The sequence below is a fragment of the Lytechinus pictus genome, chromosome 10 (genome assembly GCF_037042905.1).
Source record: "Lytechinus pictus isolate F3 Inbred chromosome 10, Lp3.0, whole genome shotgun sequence".
NCBI lineage: Eukaryota > Metazoa > Echinodermata > Echinoidea > Temnopleuroida > Toxopneustidae > Lytechinus > Lytechinus pictus.
The window spans coordinates 2,898,835-2,918,155 of record NC_087254.1 but is presented as its reverse complement, the minus strand read 5'-3'; the positions used below and the strand labels follow the sequence as shown (position 1 = coordinate 2,918,155).

Below are 19,321 nucleotides of genomic sequence, written 5' to 3'. Positions count from 1 at the left end.
AGAAAATACAGCAAATTTTACAGAAGAAAAAAAAACCAAGATTTTGCAAAAAGAAATAACTAAATCATTCTGAAAATAATTATAACAGGACAGATTCATTTACATTTTTTCTACAATTTTACAGAACAGGTCTGTTAAAAAAGGGAAAATGTTGTATTTTAATAAATTTGTAAGGTTACATACACCAAATACCAATTTTCCGTTATTTTACAAAAATGCATGTAAGATTACACAGTGCAGTAAGATTACAGGTGTTCTCGAGACTCTGCTGCAGGATTTTTTTTTTTTTAATTAGAAATTTTCTGACAGTGTGCTTCTTCGGCGTTGATTGATTGAATTTATTCTTCTTCATTTTGACAAAGTAAGTAGGTACAAATCAGAATATGAAAAATGAAATAAAGGGAACTCACTGGAAAGCATCGCTTGCTTATGTGAGTCCCCTGAAATAAATAACTGATTAAAATCTATCAAATACAAATAGAAATTAACAAGGTTCAAAAGAATAATTGAAAAAATACTAATGGGTTCACACTTCGTATGTTTATGCACTATGCAAAAAATTAATACAATCAAGACAAGTACCCCTTTCACATTAAGTAAAAAATTGTGAAATTTCAACATCACATTAATGTCTGTATCTTCGGGTAAAGAAACCGAATTTGTTTTATTTGGTATGTCTAATCAATAGTGTAACAATCATAAATTCATAATAGTATAATTATTATGTAATAATTTATCATTATTCATAATATACATAGACATGTATTGTCTTGATATATTGTTATGATGACAAAAAACCTACTACGAGGTCTTCGTCGAAAATTGGTGATAAGGCAGCATTTCAAATCTATGATTCTAGACCAACGATACATTCGCAATTTACCATCAGCAGTGAAACGAAGACGAAACCGCTGTTTCGGTTCACCGATTTTCGACAAAGACTTTCTTGTTGTTCATTGTCATTTTACTGGCATTTGACAATGCATTTGGGCGATTTCACACTAGAACTTCAAAAATATCATAAATTTCAACATGCTTCCAATAAGTCATAAGTAGTGTGATATTTTACTATGATAGATAAATTTTATGAGAATTATGGGTTTTAACCGAAGTGAAGTCAGAAATATATATATATATATAATATATATATATTTTTTTTTTTGGGGGGGGGGGAACAATGGAATTTACAATTTTCAATAATTTTGCAAATTAAATAGTCAAGTACAAACACTGCCTGAAACAATTATTGGCAAAGCACGAGAAGATTGAAAAAATTGCAGGTCAACGGAATAATGTATTATTGATGGTTCCAAATAATATCTACAACATTTTCATGATTTATAATACGGGCAGCCCTGACTTTTCCGAACATATTTTTGGCATTGTCCCGTACGACACATGAAAGTGCAAAAGTTTTTCTTACGATTCTATTTTTGATGATGCAATTTCACAATATAAGTTTCTCTTTCTTTGACCCATGGGTGATCGATTTATCCCATAAGAATCTAATTACTGCCCTTCATTTTTCAATAATTGTCCTATTAAAGCTGTCCCATACGACACACAATATATAATGCATTTAATTGCAGGATTTTGATTCAGAAACTATAAATAGTAGGCCTATTTTAATTCAAGTAATTGATTTGACATAAAGTGAACTGAAAAAGTACTTTTTTATCTCCATAGAACATGAAATAAGAGATTCTAACCATTTTAATTGATTTCACGAGGCGTATTCTTTTGTGAATCCCTTCAGCTAAACTGGTGATTTTCACTGGTCAGAGCAGGTTAATTTCTTTGTCATTGAGCATAAAAAGAAAACCTTTATAATTGATTCACCCTAGCCTGGAAGATGACTTATTCTTGCATGCTAATGTGGAATTATCATAAGATGTAAAAAAAATTACATATCAATCATCTATTTGGACTTCCCTTGATGATCACTAATTTTTTTTTATACAGTATTGAAACTCCTTACTTTTTTCAAGTTGTAAAAAAATCTGGAAAATAAGACAAACCATGTTATTAAAAAAAAAATCTGGAAAATAAGACAAATCACAATGGTTTCATGAAATGCAGAAAGGTTTGAAAAAGTAGAACCGCATTTCTTTATTTTTTAGAAAAAAAGTATATTGTGGAATTACAAGTGACAGTTGTGACATAAATCATGTATATATACATTTTATATGAAAAATTATAACATTTTAGCCCCATAATTTACACAAACAGTTTTATTCATTCATTGTTTAAATAGTGTATTGGAAATCATCAATGAATTCACTAAAATATAACCTCACACAAAACCTCAAGTTTTTCAGCTCGTAAAAATGCTGTAAACCCTTGTACATTTCCCATCATGAAAAAAATGATAACATATTGCTCCCGATTGTATAATAATTTATATAAATGTCCCGTACGACACGTATATGGAATCACCCGTTTACTCTGTTCCTGGATCCTTTGTACGTCGCTGAGCAAAAACTAATTATCGCCATCATTAACAAATGCAAACTATTACACTGTAAAACACTACGGTTTAAAAAAAAGAAAGAAAAACTAAACCCAAAACATTTGCTGTGTATTAAAGAGATCCAGACTCTCGGGTTTTAAAATAAGCTACACCACGGAGTTTCATTATAACACCAAGTAGTGTCCATATGAAAATATATTTGTTATGATACCACACATGGTTATTTAAAGGTCAAGTCCACCCCAGGTAAATGCTGACTTGGATAAATAGAGAAAAATCAAGCTAGCATAGTGCTGAAAATTTCATCAAAATCTGATGTAAAATAAGAAAGTTATGACATTTTAAAGTTTCGCTTATTTTTCACAAAACAGTGATATGCACAATTAAGTGAGTGAGTCGATGATGTCCATCACTCACTATATTTCTTTTGTTTTTTATTGTTTGAATTATACAATATTTCATTTTTTATAGATTTGACAATAAGGACCAACTTGACTGAACCATATAGTATTAAACAATGTTAATTCCACACGTTCAGGGAGGAATTAATCTTTGTTTCATTTGACAATGGGGAGGAAATTAGAATATTTCATATGTCACATAATAAAATACAAAAGAAATAGTGAGTGGATGACGTCATCAGTCTCCTCATTTGCATACCGACCAGGATGTGCATATAACTATTTTTTTGAAATTAAGCGAAACTTTAAAATGTCATAACTTTCTTATTTTACATCCGATTTTGATGAAATTTTCAGTGTTATGTTTGTTTCTCTCTTTTTATTCAAATCAACTGTTTGTTGGGATGGACTTGTCCTTTAACTAACACTTACTTCCACATTAGTGTAAAGTAATTGGTGTGGTAATCTATCAACACCCAGTAGTGCAGTTTTACACCACATTTTTGCATTTTTGTAGCCAATGAAATTCAACAATTTTTAATAGCTGTTAACATATTTTGTTATTGGAAATGAAGTTTCACGATGCGAGACCATGCTAATAGCCCTCTATTTGTCTTAGTAAAGATATATCTAAAAAGTTGATATTTCAGTTTTAAATTGGAAATAGAAATTTGCAATTGATTGAAAATGTTTTTTTTTGCAGTGCCCCCTATGTAGGGAGTAGGGCCACAAATAATTTAAAATGGTGTATCTACTGTGAATCTAGACCCTTAGTGTGATGTAATTCATGCATCTTCCCATGGGTTTAGCTGTTAGTTCGTCCAAGATGCCAAAGCTTTGTGACTGGTCAAGTCGGAATGTAAATCGTTGGAGGAGCTTAGCCAAGATGATACGGGATTCGATCTGAAAAGTAAATGAAAAATGTCTGGCTTCAAAACAGTTAAATTTATGCACTAATTTATTATATGTAAACGCTCAATCTCGTTGCAACGAGTTGAAATTTTTCAATCTTTTTTCTCAAAAGGTGAGTGAATGTTGGTACAGTATACAAACAAACATTAAGACTCAATCCCAGTTCTTTAAGAGATGATATTACAGTAGGATGGTATTTCAGTAGGACTATTACGACTATGCTATTTAGAATTACGGCAAGTTCTTTATTTCAAGTTTCTGTATAGTGATAAAAGTACAAAAGTGAAATCGACTCAACACAACAGTTTTTACGCAATTGAATATATACTTTGAAAAACACAATACTACTAATGACTGGATATCACCTCCATAAGAATGTAATAAAATATAGACATTCTATCATATCAAATTTGTTTTGGATTTTTTGCCTCTTCGGGTAGTGGTATGCCCTTAATGCATGTCACCCCATGTCTAAATACTGTACCAGCTACTATAGGCATAAAGATATCCGATGTAATATGGTGTAAGCCTTCTTACCAGAGCAAACTGTTGACCAATACACGAGCGTTGTCCCATAGAAAATGGAAAGTAAGCATAGAGATGTCTAGGTCTGTCAATAAAGCAGAGAAAAATTCTTTTAATTGCAACGACAATTCTAAGAAAGCAGCAAGTCGCCAAATACGTCTTTATCTTTGGAGCTGCCTGTTATATCGACGAGAATCGCTGAATATTTAAAACAAATTGTGAGTTACTCAGAATCTCATAAAACTATGAACAAAAACGTGGGTTGTTTTAAACAGATTGATGAAGGGGAAATTTTTCTGGGCTTTCGAAATAAGCCATTATTTTCAGAATGCCACACACAACGCAACACGACAACGACCCGACTTTAGCACAAATCGCATTTTGGATTTGATATGAAATTTCGAGAAGTAACATTAACCAATTAAAAGTTTGGAAGAATGCTAGGAATTTTACTCCAAAAAAGATACTGCTGTTTTTGTATCCTTCACATAATAACTGTTTCAGGCACGATATACTATAATGGCTTGGAATAGTGATTTTCACTTTGATGGGATTTAACAAAACTAAAGACAGGTTTTATAAAGAAATATGAATGATGACTTACAGCGATCCGTCTTCTGATGGTTTGAATCGATCAGGATTAAAGAGAAGAGGGTCATCAAAATATTCCTCCATTCTAGACATTATGACAGACATAACCTAAGACAGAAACAAATTATGTTAAATCTTTCATGGCACCGTAATATATATGCCTATACATAGAAAATAATAAGAAAAATAATAATGATATAATAAAAATAGTAATAATATGTAATATTTATATAACGCTAAATACAAGCGCTGCGTTTTATTACCCGAACTTTAGCATGCATACCTGAACGGACGCTCGACTAAAGCATTCAAGGAATTTCTTCCTACCGGATACCCATTTACTACACCTGGGTGGAGAGTGGAAAATGTAGATAAACGCTTTGTCAAAGAGCGCAAATGCAGTAGTGGGATTCAAACTCTGACCTCGTGGGCCATAACAGTCCCGAGACTTATCCACTGAGTCACATTACCTCTATATGTACATGTATATTAAACAAATATATCAGGCTTTGAGAAAGTATAGTGGAATTATTTATCCGAGGTTGGTCTGGCAATTACTATTTTTCCCGAGGGGCGAAGCCCCGAGGGAAATATAGTAGTTTTGCCAGTCCAACCGAGGATTAATAATTCCCACTATGCTTTCGAATGAAACGCCTGGTTTATTTGTTTTATATCCTACTTTTGATAATTTACAACCAAAATCTATGTGTTGAGCTTGCAAAGTCCGGTTACTTGAGTTGAATTACTGTACCTACTTTTCTCCGAGCCACCGCGCTCAGCGGAACGCAGATTACTGCCTGCGCCGACGCATCGGGGGACTTGCCCGGGAGAGAGAGCGCGCTGGCCGGTGCGCCCGAGAGTTTAGCTAGATATCCAGTTTTGTGAAATAATGACGTCAGAATATTGGTATATCCAAAAATATATCGAGGTCTGACGTCACGCAACATCATAGTTGAAATATATTCGGTCACATGATGCTACTTGAACCAATCACTATACAGGATTTACTCTGTGTAGGATATAAAAGTATATATATCCCCACTTAACATGTCTCATTTAATTTTTGGTAAATGGATTTTCTTTGTTGTTGAGACGCTTTGTTTTGAATCATTTAAAGGGGAATCCAGCCTTGGTCATAAAATTATGTGTTGGAAAGGAGAAAAATAAATAAAACAAAATTGTGAAAGATTGAAAGAAATCGGACAAGCAATAAAAAGTTATGACTGCTTTAAAATTGAGATCCCTAAAACTATGTAGACCTCACATTGGCAACTGGGTAAGTAAATTATTACAAGGGGCAAGGACAACTTTCCCCTAGGCCATGTACTTTATTATCAGGGATTTGTGGTTTTCTCCTAAGTACCCATTGCCCTGGGACAATCTAAATATTAACCCAGCAGGTATATTGTTTTATGACACTATGAAAGAAAAATATAATTTGAAGTGAAACTTTTGACAAAAAAATTATGACACCACATATGCGGCCAATTTGGAGTCTCCATGGGTATAGTAATTATTAAAATTTAAAAATTTTCCTCTAAAAACAAATTTTTATTTGGGTTGGATTCACTTTAAATGTCCATGAACGTATTCTTGGTATGAAAAAGTATCAGTGACATCTTAATAACGGTACCTGATTACATAGTTATCTTATACCACTAAAGTCAATAAAAACTCGCTTCTTTACATTTGTTATTGTGTGAAGTGTAATTCATTGTGTAAATTGGACAATCCAAAATTAGATTGAGAAAAAAAATAACTTCTAAAGGTGTAAGATTGAGATTTTCATTCTAAGTTTCCATGATATGGTCCCTCAGTATAATCTAAAGATACATGTATTTATATGGAGAATGTTGATTTCTCAAAAAAATATTTTTAACCGGTTCCCAAAGAAAATAATAAAACTCATGTTGATCGCGATCCTTACGGTAACATTGGCCTTGGCTGGTATTGTGATGCCTTTGTATGTAATTGGATGAGCAGTAACTCGAGTAGTACCTCCAACAGGTGTGTACAACCTAAGGGTTTCCTTCAGAACCTATCAAAGAAAGAAAAGGAGAGGGGGAGATAGACAGAGAGATAAACAAGCAGAAAACGGGTTAACAGATCCATTAGATAACTATGGTTGAAAAACGTATATACACAACATCATTGTGACTTAAGGACAAGTCGACTTTTAATGTTGACATGGCAACATAAGTTATTCTTAGGCTGAGTAGAGACGGAGTAGAGATCAGTTACACTGACACCGATAAAATTGATAACTTGCTTTCTATTTATGATCGCGAGGATGAAGCCGTAGAAATTTCCCCCACACCCCTCACATAATCAATAAAACAATATAATACAACGAAAAGTTATGTTGATATCATTTTTGTCATAGTAGATTTACTAAGAAGGCCACAAAGAGCATCAACACCAATATAATTTTAATAATCGATTTCTCAAATATACAACATCATAATAAATTCATTTATATATTATCTTACCCTCATCATGTATTCAAGTTTGGCCAAATCTTCGTATTGGATTGTATGTTTTTGTCCCAGAACCTCATCAACCTCTGCTTGTAACCTAAGTAAAGACCAGATTTAAATTAATTTATATCATCATGCTTTAAAAAAACCAAAATTCGTGTAAGGTTCCTACGATTCTATAAAAATAAAGTTTTGAAGAATAAATATCATTAATCATACTAGGCCTCATAAAGGCATAACAGCTTACAAACATAAATTGCAAGCTCTGCTGCGAGCCAGATGATGCTTCCCCCTTTTAATCGTCACATGACTCACAACAGAGCGAACACACTATAATCATAATTAGATATAGAATAGCAAGAATAAATAATTTTAATACGGAATACGATTAGACTTCAATGAAAATCAGCATTACAAAATTTACACAGAGAATTGTAAATGAAGTCGTTGAAGTTTTAGACTATCACAGTTTCACTTATGAAACAAAAAACGATTCCTGTAGCAAATACGGTTTCTTTTCGGAAGGCACCTTGAACTTTATGATAAAGACAATCACCTTTTAGCAACTTCAGGGTAACGTCCAAGTTGTACAAATGTGAAAGCCAAGAGGTTGCTCGTTGTTTCTTGACCTGCAATGCATCCAAAGGAGAAAATGATAAAAAAGTTTGAGAAATGAATATAGTAAAATAAAAGTCTTCAAGTCCTATATTGCAAACTTAGATCAGTAATGTGGAAAACAACACTAACAAGCGGAAGGCATCTGGCAGTCTCGCCTGCATTACGCGGTTCAATATAGTGCATTGCTGACTTTGAAAACAATTATTCACAAAAAAACCAACTTCATATAGTGATAAAATACTATGTACATTGACCCTAAATGACCTTGATCATTTGACCTAAGACAAAATGATCAGTTTCACTTGATTACCCTAATAATTACCCTTATGTCCACGTTTAATGAACTAGATCCCTAAACTTTCAAAGTTATGATGACAATTCAACAATATCCCCATGGCCAAAGTTCAGATGTTTCCCTAAACACCTGGATCCGCCACTGTTTCAAATACATGACTTGTTTACTAAAAATGAATATTCATTGTTTTGATCTTATTTGGCAAATGAAATCATTAAGTCAAAATTAATATAAGTATGCAACATGGGTGGGTCCCTTATCACCTGCTATAAACAGGGTGACGAATTCATCCAGCATATTCTCCATTTGGAAGTCGTTGTCTCTCTCCAGGTCTTTGGCTATATCGAGGATGAGGTTCAGGAGATCGTTGGGAACATGGTCTCCTCTTTTACGAGCTTGAATGCGTTCCTGGATCTGTTCTCGTCCAGTTTCCCTGACGAGACTAATGGCTTCGCGAGTGCCGCGTCGCATGGAAGTAGACCATGGATCGACCTACAAAGATCAACGATTAACATACAGATTAAGATTAAAAACACAATTTTTAGCTGAGGTTTCGGGAGTGTCACGTCGCATGGAACTACTCCATGGATCACTCAACAAAGATCACAGATTATTACAAAATTGCAACAACAAACAACCCCAACAGCTTCGGCTTCGCGAGTGTCACGTCGCATGGAACTAGACCATGGATCAATCTACAAAGATAACAAATTATTACAAAATTGCAACAACAAAAAAACCCAACAGCTTCGGCTTCGCGAGTGTCACATTGCATGGAACTAGACCATGGACCGATCCACAAAGATCAATGATTTATACAGATTAAGATTACCAAAACAAAAAGCAGAAGAGGATTTGTCAGTGTAACGTCGCATGGAACTATACCATAGATCAACCTGCAGAGATCTATGACTAATAAAACTTACAAAATGCAAAGAAGCAGAAGAGGCGTTGTGACTTGTGAGTACCACGTCGCGTGGAACTTTATTGTATACCATAAATCGATATGTAAAGATATTTGACTAATGTAAATTAAGATTTAAAAAAAGAAGAGGCTTGTTCTTTTGTTCTTACTGTCATCACACATGAGTACCTTAGCTTTATATTTGAAAACAATTTAATTCATTTTCCCCCATTTTTTTTTCATTTTCAGGGTAACAAAAAATAATTGTCTACTATGTCTTAGGTCATAGGGTCTTGAATTGAAGCATTTTAAGTGCGAACTTGCACTTTACCATAATGGCACCACTCTAAACAACATTAAGAGTGAACACATATTCTTAAGGAACAAAAGGTGCATTGATATTAGCTCTCCGTATTTTGTTTGAAATGAAAAAATCAGTTTGGTTTTCAAAGTGCAATTCATCAAAAAAAATAGAGTGACAAATGTATGTCTGAGAAAGGGGTAAACCTTGGTCATCTTTTGATTAGCGAAAATAAATGTTAAGCTTATACTCACTGTAGACCAGGGTCTATCATGAAACTTCTGCATGCCCCGAAGTGCAGTTGTAATAGCAGAGGGGAAGGGACAACTTGGATCTCCAACAGCATTGGTCTCCATGCTGAATGCAATCTGTAAAGAAACTTTGGTTCGTATGCTCTTGAAGTCTTGTCCGACATTTTGGCCCACAGTGGAACGCAATGTAAAATTATATTGACATTTTGCAATTTTAAGCCACTTAACAGTGTGAAATTACTATCACGTTGTTAAATTTGAGCATTCTGACATTTTGAATCACACCTTCATATTGTCCACTATGTGAACACACTGTGTGTGGGTGCGCGCGCGCGTGTGTGTGTGTGTTCACCTTATATCAACAGCCAAAAGTTGTCAACAGGGTTCCTCAAGCCTCTTATGTCAATATTGTAATTCCCTACTTGGGATTGCAGGCGCACGTCATGTAACGCACTGTAGAGATTTACACAGTGTTAATCATCTTCACACGTTTAAAGTTGAGCAAGTTAACAGTGTGAAACAACACTTATTCCCAGCAGGTTTGCCTTCTACCCTCCCTCATATTCCATCTATCTCTAAAGCTTATACCAAGGAGAGGGCAACAATATTAGAAAATTGTGTCTTTCCAGGAGCGAACAAACTCCAAGTTAAGAGTTTCATTCAACAATAACATTTTGCGTTTCACTTTTTAAAAGGCAGTGGCTTCTACCTCGAGGATGGCGGCGCCATGACGCCAATACATAAGTTCTACAGGTGTAGAAAAAAAAAAGGTTACCGAAGTTCAAAGGTCAGATTTGTAAAGAATAAATGATTCATTCTTGTGATTTCCATTCTACATAATTGGTTAACTCATCAACTTTGATTTGACATCTTCCTTGCGTCACAATTGTCATGGGTTAAAGAGTTATGGTCCATGAAATGCGAAGGGTACAAACCCTCTTTTTGGGGTTTTAATGTACAAGCATGAAACGAACTTTGTTGTAAGGTTTTGGCTTCATCAGATACTTTCCTTGAAAATTTCAGTGAAACGTTACACTTCTTATAACTTCTTTTATCGGGTAAATGTTACATAATTGGTGTCTAGTGCAATTATAGCTCAGCACATCCTCAGCACATGTTTAGAATAAGATAAATGTTCTTTGTCACAACCCTGCATGTGCAAGACATGAAGCGTCAACAGTGGGGACTATGAAAACGTGTTGATGGTGTTGGTGCAAAAGTTAAGGGTGAAATACGTGTTCAACAGAAATTGAAACTTGGCAGTTAATATGTAAATTCCAGTAACTCACAAAAAGTAAACAGAGGGGATAGGATTTCACTGACATTTTGAAAGGAAAACTCTGATGAAACAAAAAACTTACAACAAAAAAGGTTTCGTGCTTGTACAGTAAAACCCAAAACTTGGAAGTTGGAAAAAGTGGGTTTTGTACCCCTCGCCTTGGATGGACCATAATTCTGTGACCAGTGACAATTCTGACACAAGGAACAGGTCAAATTAAAGTTGGTAAGTTACTCAATAATGTAGAATAGAAATCACAAGAATAAATTATGTATTTTTTTTTATAGCTTACCCTTGAACTTCGGTGACCCTTTTTTAGAAACACCCAGTATATCAGAATACGTATTACATTTATAATAATTATACTAATTTTCTTCAAAGATTTCCATTTTCTCAGGACCTTCACCCTAGCCCTTACACCTCTTACAAAGATTCGTTCGGGTTACTACCTTTGCAATGACATCTAATGTCACCTTGTTGAGTTCGTCTAACATGAGGACTTCTGTTTTACCATCAGCCTTCTCCTTTAGCTGCTGACAAAGAGCCTCTGATCCTGCGTTGAATTCATCCACAAGACTCATAAGATACCTATTAGTCATTAGGTAGACATGCCTCAAATTAGTTCTGTAATTTGAACGTCTATTCACACGACTATTTAAGGTAAACTTAAAGTTAATGACCAAAACTTTATGGCTAATATTGATGGAATTGTCAGCAATTAGTAATACCTAAACAGCAACCATGTTTAATGACCGTTCAGATAAAAAACTACAATACTATCTATTGAAAAAATTATAGAATTTTTTTAATAACTTTAATACATCTCTCTGATCTACAGTTCCGATCGGTAGTGCCACTGACCTCTACAGGTCATAGACGTGGGTAGTGCGCATCCCTTGATCAGAAATCCCCCATTATGACCAATGCAATATGGTACGTTTTATAAATACCACACGATTTTCAGTATAAACCTTTGTGAATCACCACTCTGGAAGTCAACCAGAAGTTGTTCTCACTTTCGTCTGAAGGCGGGATTCATGATAGCCCTCCTGTGAAACCACTTCTCGTGATCGACCTCTGACACCAGTCCATGGCCCATGAATCGTTGACCATACAACTTCTGGAAGCCACGATAAACTTCTTGAGGTTTGGTATGTTTGCTGTTCAGGAGCAGTTCCTGAAAATGACGGTATTTTGTTTTTAATTAAGGATTTACTTAAGGCAGTGCAAGTAAGCACTGTAGGCCACAATGGAAAAGGAAATAGCATAGGCATGTATTTGAGCTATTAACATCTTGTTCTGTCAGAAATCGTGTAGTATTTTGGAGTCTTTGTCCAAGATACTATTTATGTATCCAAATTATAATCATTGGAGACTTAACTAGGTGATAAAACTAACGCTAGAAGTCGGATTGATATTCCAAAATGTACCTGTTCAATATTTACGATAAAACTGTAACTGTGAAAAAGGGGAAAACTAATTACAAAATAAGAAAAAATTTCGAAGTGCACAACACTCATTCAACCTTAAAGGGCAAGTCTTCACCTAACAACAACCAAAATGGATTTGAATGAATAGCGAAATCAAACAAGCACAACGCTAAAAAAATCACTGAAATAAGATTTAAAATAATGTTGTAAAATATGAAATTTTGAAATTTCGCTTATTCTTCTTACAAAACGGTGATATGCTCACCACTGGTAAAATTAGAATGAAATCTAATGACGTCACACACTCTATTAATTTTGTATTTTATTACATGAATTATATGACAATGGGAAAGCTCTTTCATCGAATCATTATTGGCTATAACAGTTATAACATTGGTAATTATGTGTGTTCAATGAGGAATTAAACCCTGTTTTTAATAGAAATGAACCTAGTTTTATTGAAATTGGCAGGTTACCTTCACAATTTCGGGTGCTGACGCGATGAAATGTGGTTTCCAAAAGATCCTTAAGTAATAGACCGGTCCAAGCTGCTTTGCCCTTAACAATTTTGTGATGAAACAATAATATAAAAAATTGATTTTATTTGTAATTAAACACGATTTAAAAAGTCAAAAGTAGTTGAAAGAGGGGGTTTCATTTGGACTCAGTTGAACAACTGAAATTATATCGCTAGACATTGGCATCAATGATAAAACATCATAAAGGCAAAGACCAAAAGCTATTCTTATAAAAGTTGAAATTGATAAGCTTCTAAGAGACACCGACTCACCCAATAAATGATAAAATATACGAAAAGACGATATTTCAATTTATATGATCCTGTTTTTTGGTTCAGGAAAGCGTTGTGTATTAAAATGCAAATATCCTTCTTAGTTCAAATACATTCTATTTTCAATACACAAGACTTATTTTATTTCTAATTCCTGCAACTATACACATGATACTAATTTATACTTGAAATTACTTTAGTAATAGGTATATTATAACTATTAACAGGTCTAAGTCAGAAGGCAGTTTATTTTTTATCATGAATGCCTTGAACAACTTTCAAGATGTCAGGACAATATTAGCCCACGGAAAAGTTGGAACTTGTCGCGGCTCCAGATCAGTCTATTGAATATGTATTATCAAGGGCAACTTGTCTTAATTCCAGGGGAAACTATTGCCCTATGGGAAGTACTGTAGTAGTCAGTGGGTGAGGGGTGATTATCTTCCTTGGATGGGGAGAAATAGGCTAAAAATCTACAGCAACAGTTATGTTATCGTGTAATCCGATTAAAAAAAAAAAACAGCCTTTTATATATTAAAAAAACATGTAGAAATCCATTGCTTCGAAGGCCTACGTAAAAATATTATGAATATAAAATTTAGAAATTCCCCACTCTGATCTACCAAACATAAGGAAGGCGAATTGGTAAAATAACCAAAGAAAGAAGCGACCATGAACTTACATCAAAAATAGGACGTTTGCCAGAGGTACATCAACCTTTTCCTTAAAGTTTCCTAAATATTTGATATCTCCCAGAAAGAAACTGTGATAGTTAAAGACAAAAACAAGTATTGAATACTGCATGTATGACCTGTGTGACACAAGGGCTTGTGTCATCACAATCGGGTTATAGCGTCAGGCTTGGGAATCGTGAAACCCCACAATTCCTCAGATGTCTGGTACATTTTAAACGACCATTCGACAAAAAGGTCCCCTAAATTTCCGTAAACTTCTGGCCCAATAGCCGATGATTTGTGATAATTATAGCAAAATGTTCGAATGGTCGGGTATACTCGATTCCCGACGCGATGTGATGCACGTAAGAAATAAAAAGCAACTGATGACGTTCTAGGAATTAAATGGATTCTTTTGACGTCGTTGATATACACAATTACACAATAATGTAAGCCTACACGATTTCTAAATACCGCAAGACAGAAATGATAGTAATAAATGGAAATAATTCGTTGTTGCATAACACAAACATATGGCTAGCAATTTATTTTCTATCCTGTACATCAATGGAATATGATATCATATTTCAAGCCAAGAAAATAAATGCATCGAAAGGGGAAAGGTGTATTGTAAGCCGTATATATATACATATATTGAATCCAAACAACTTGTGGCAACTATCTTGTAAATAATAAACAGTGAAATAAATGAAAATGAGAATTTAATAAATGGGTAGCTCCAGTCAAGGTTGTCATCCATTCTGAATCAAAGGTTGAAAAAATGCCTCCGCTGTTAATCAAACCAGGGTCCTTAGTTCTATTAATATTCTCCGATTCGTTTAGATACATATTATCAACAAAATAAACGAAGAATATTCCACTAGTTTCTTTTAAAGGAAACTAGTAAAAGTGGAATATTCTGTGGCTATTATTCGTTTATTTTGTTATTTCTTTCCTTGACGGTGAGCATACTTCGTGTGTGTGTGTGTGTATATATATATATATATATATATATATATATATATATATATATATATATGCATATATCTATATACACACACACACACATATATATATATATTATAAGTTTGGAAATCTGACTTTGATCGATAATCCCTCCTCAGTCTTTAGTAAATATCAATGTGTTATAAATTTCAAGGAATAGAGCATTTAATCATCTTTAAAATGATACCCTACATGATATGATTATGGTTCAAATGGAGGTGCAGTGCCTTGAAATGTGGGGCAAGGTCAAGATTCAAAAGTTGCAAAATGACACAATATTGAAAGTCACTGTTCTTTTTTCCGTGGTAATGAGTGAGTTTCTCAGCGGTTTCTTTTGACTTTGACCGATAATTCCTCATCAGTTTTAGTAAATATCAATGTGTAATTTATATCAATGAAATGATCATTTCATTTTCTTTAAAATGAAACCCTACGTGATGTGATTATTGTTCACATGGAGGTGCAGTGCCTTGAAATGTGGGGCAAGGTCAAAATTCAAAAGTTGCAAAATGACACAATATTGAAAGTCACTGTTCTTTTTTCAGTGGTGATGAGTGAGTTTCTCAACGGTTTCTTTTAATTATTTTCATGCACCTTAACATCAACATTTACATAGAATCAAACACCCCTCTGCACAAGCAAACACATAACAATCAAACAAACATGCATGGGTATTTCAAACCACGACTCAAACCATGTTATCTCACATTACCATCACAACAGAAGCAGGGGCTTGATTTGAATGGATTTTCATCTCTATTGACACAGACAAAAGAATCATGTTCTGTATTGACCCTTCATGACTATTTCTGTTCTTTTTGCAGCTTTTCAATTCAGACCTCATCCAACACTTTTGAATCCTGCTATTTTCGTGATGGCATGATCATAACAAGCATGGTATCATTTTAAAGAGAATTAAATTATCTTTTGAATGATATCAAATATGCATTGTGTAAAATTGGGAGTTGGGAGAAATTAATGGCCAACTCAGATTTCCCAACTTTTTTTGCTAGTTTTGCAGCTTTTCAATTCAGACCTCATCCAACACCTTTGAATCCTGCTATTTTTGTGATGGCATGATCATAACAAGCATGGTATCACTTTAAAGAGAATTGAATGATCTTTTGAATGATGTAAAATATGCATTGTGTAAAATTGGGAGTTTGGAGAAATTAATGGCCAAACACAGATTTCCAAACTTTTTTGAGGGGTATATATATATATATATATATATATATATATATATATATATATTTGAGATCAATAGTATGGAGAGGGCCGTAGCAAGGTCAATACCCGTCTTCGGGTATTGACCTTGCTACGGCCCTCTCCATACTATTGATCTCAAATATGATTATGAAGGAGACCCGAAAACGTACATCGCCATAATTGATCACATTTATATATATTGCTATATGCAGCAATGGAGATACACACCTGAAAGTTGTCCCTGAGTCAACCGACTTGAAGTCAATTTACTCAGAGTCATGTTCAGGACTTAGAATTTTTCGAGCTCAGAGAGTGTACTGCGGGCGGCAACGGAGTGCTATATCACGATTGCAGTTTCTTTCAGTTGATTTTTCTAACATGTTGTCTGTTTTCTTGATAACTGTTCAATTGGTTTGAGTTATTGCTTGGTTATTCATCTCTATTTGCGTTTCCTGTATTAATTATAATGCCTTAATAACAAAATAATGAGTCTAGATTTGTCATTGTAATGTTCCACGCAGAGCGATTAATGTGGGGTTGTGGTCGCTTATTAGAACAGCCACTATACGTACGTGCATAGACCTACTGCGTACTCTGCGGAGCGAGAGCCGATTTTGAGTAATTGTGTAGTCTTATTCCAGGAATAAATAAATAAGTAAAATAATAATTATAACAATGCTCTAAAATTGTTTGGTTTTGGTTTTGTTGTTCAAACTGTGGTGTGATATTATGGTTCGACGCTTATTTTCCAAGATTCGTCAATTTTGACATCCAATAAAGTGTACTGACAGTGGCGTATGTAGGCCTACTTCTGGTAGGGTTTGTGTCTTTGTGGGGCGCGCTGCTGGGATGAGGTAATGTTATCTCAACATGAAAATCCATGAAGTGAGGCATAACAACATCAAGTTAAGTGAATACTACAGACAGTGACCTCCAGTCACCGTACAAAAACATTATATCAATAAATATAATCATAATACTGAGTATTATGCTATATTATTATATCAACTGCAACCCCCCCCCAAAAAAAAATTGAGACATGGACAGGATCTATGATATGTTATATATACATCGAAATCAAGTCGATCTACCTTTGTTTTCATTTTTATTGTTAATTCAAATATCAACTGCAGCCCTGAAAACCCTACTAATCTAGGCCTCAGTACACTTAATTGGATGTAATCCAAATTGAATTGAATGAACAAATATTTTGGTGATTAATCTTGAAACCATATTATTCAACTACAAAAAAAAAAAATCAAAATTTTACTTTTTTTTATAGTTATTTATTCGTTCCTGGAATAAGACTACACTATTTCACAAAATCAGCTCTCGCTCCGCATAACACACAGCAGGTCTATGAATGTACGTAGTGGCTGTTCTAATAAGCGATCACACCCCCAACTGTGTTTCCCATCGTGAAAGCACTCCATTGCCGCCCGTAGTACACTCTCCGAGCTCAAAACAATTTTAAGTCCTGAACATGACTCTGAGTAAATTGACTTCAAGTCGGTTGACTCGGGGTCAACTTTCAGGTGTGTATCTCCATTGCTGCATATAGCAATATATATACGGTATATAGTAAAATAAATGAAAATGAGACAGATGCATAGCTTCACTCAATGTCCCACAGAGCTGTCATCCATATTATTTTCAAGAGAGTTGCCACAAGTTTGCATTTATCTAATTTCTTATATTAGGACCATGATATACGGACAATATTGTTGTGAGCAATAAAGAGACATGCAATATTCATATGAAAGTATATTTGGCCCATGATACACCGACAATATATCTGCAAAACCAAGCGAATACTACATGTATATACCTCTTGTTTTTTGCAGTTGGCACATCTCTCAGGTTGTATTCAGTCCGGAGAATGGCGGCCGACACTAGAGCTAGTACAACTCCAATTATGCCGAGGATAAGAAGGGCAACGTACCCAAGAACCGTCAAGATCATGGCCATGATTCAAGTAGAAAATTGCCGAAAATACATGTATCAGTCGAAATTAATTAGCAGTAAGAGATAATTGTGTAGGATGCTTTGGCCTGAAGCACACGTACAATAGGCCTGCCTGTTCATTTCTTCATTCTAATAATAATCGGTGATGCAAATGACATCGCCAATTGCGAGTTGCGACTGTAAATACAACTTGAACTTCGACCTTCCTTTGTAGCTGACGACGGTCAGTCTTGAATTCAGTCCAGTTTAGATATTTTCGACAATCTCTCTTTTATACTGATTTATTTTCAAGACGGTTTTAAATTGTTGATTTTATACATTTCCACATAGGTTGACCAAACATGACTAGTGTTTTGAGACATGTGAAGTGCCAAACATTAAATGCAGCTCGTTTCCGGGAATGATATTGTAAACGCGTGAAATAAAAAAAAACAAGACTATAGTCGAAGGTCCTCGAAATCCGGACTTTGATCAGAGGATTTGAGCTCAGTGGAGTCAGCGTACACTACGTCAGGACACTCAATATTAACGCCTGACAATCATTCAAATATTATTTTCCTACTTTACCTTCATATTGGTATCCGTGGTTGAGTTCTATGTTTATTCGAATACTAAGGAGATAAAGCTTAAAAGGATCATACATCTAAATGACAACAAGAATGATATCAAAAGCCAAAGTTATTTTTATTTCTTGTTCAGCTAAAGCCGGGGTAATAATAATAGCAGGGCCCGCTGGTAGAACAGTTTTTGAAACTGAAGTGGCTACCCTGGGTAAATATACCTATATTATTATTATTATTATTATTATTATTATTCATATATGTTTTTAATTTATGCTCATAAATTCCCGCTTTTTTCTGTACGCGTGTATTCCCTATTACCAGTAACTCTAATGTAATAAAAAGTAAATCTATACGAGAAAATGTAGAGATGATTGAATGGGGGTTTTAAAACCGAGGAATCTTTATGTCTATAGTACGTCACACCAACGAAATCGATTCCACTAATTGCATATAAGGCTTAACAAAAGCATCTTATGATGACATCTAACTATGAAAGCTATATTATGTTTGCACTAATTACATACGAGATTAAATAATGAAGTCATGTACATTAAACTTAAAATCAAGACCGATCTTTTAAAATGCTAAGCAATCGAGACAATGACAGACGCACACCTGCCGATTTTGTATTTGTTTTTATTTTATTTTATCAAAATAACAT

The 19,321-nt window shown here is 34.4% G+C and overlaps 1 protein-coding gene across 1 annotated transcript; it reads right to left on the bottom strand.

Annotated features, from left to right (window-relative positions):
- Positions 1 to 1,162: 1,162 nt before the first annotated feature.
- LOC129269742 (cholesterol 24-hydroxylase-like) lies at positions 1,163 to 18,296 on the bottom strand. The gene is made up of 13 exons (XM_054907236.2): positions 17,961 to 18,296; positions 13,927 to 14,007; positions 12,931 to 13,012; positions 12,041 to 12,201; positions 11,474 to 11,612; positions 9,749 to 9,862; positions 8,553 to 8,781; positions 7,933 to 8,005; positions 7,389 to 7,473; positions 6,827 to 6,937; positions 4,913 to 5,007; positions 4,321 to 4,393; positions 1,163 to 3,774 (listed from the first exon to the last, which is right to left on the bottom strand). The coding sequence occupies exons 1-13, from the start codon at positions 18,098 to 18,100 to the stop codon at positions 3,634 to 3,636; spliced, it is 1,524 nt and encodes a 507-aa protein (XP_054763211.2). The 5' UTR covers positions 18,101 to 18,296; the 3' UTR covers positions 1,163 to 3,633.
- Between the last annotated feature and the right edge of the window lie 1,025 nt (positions 18,297 to 19,321).

What these genes read in the sequence shown, in the direction of transcription:
- LOC129269742 (XM_054907236.2), bottom strand. Translation starts at nt 18,100, where the DNA reads ATGGCCATGATCTTGACGGTTCTTGGGTACGTTGCCCTTCTTATCCTC. An exon ending in AATCCCGCCTTCAGACGAAA is followed by an intron (nt 11,613 to 12,040) that starts GTGAGAACAACT and finishes AATGACTAATAG; the next exon opens with GTATCTTATGAGTCTTGTGG. An exon ending in TTGGTCAACAGTTTGCTCTG is followed by an intron (nt 3,775 to 4,320) that starts GTAAGAAGGCTT and finishes TTTACTTTTCAG; the next exon opens with ATCGAATCCCGTATCATCTT.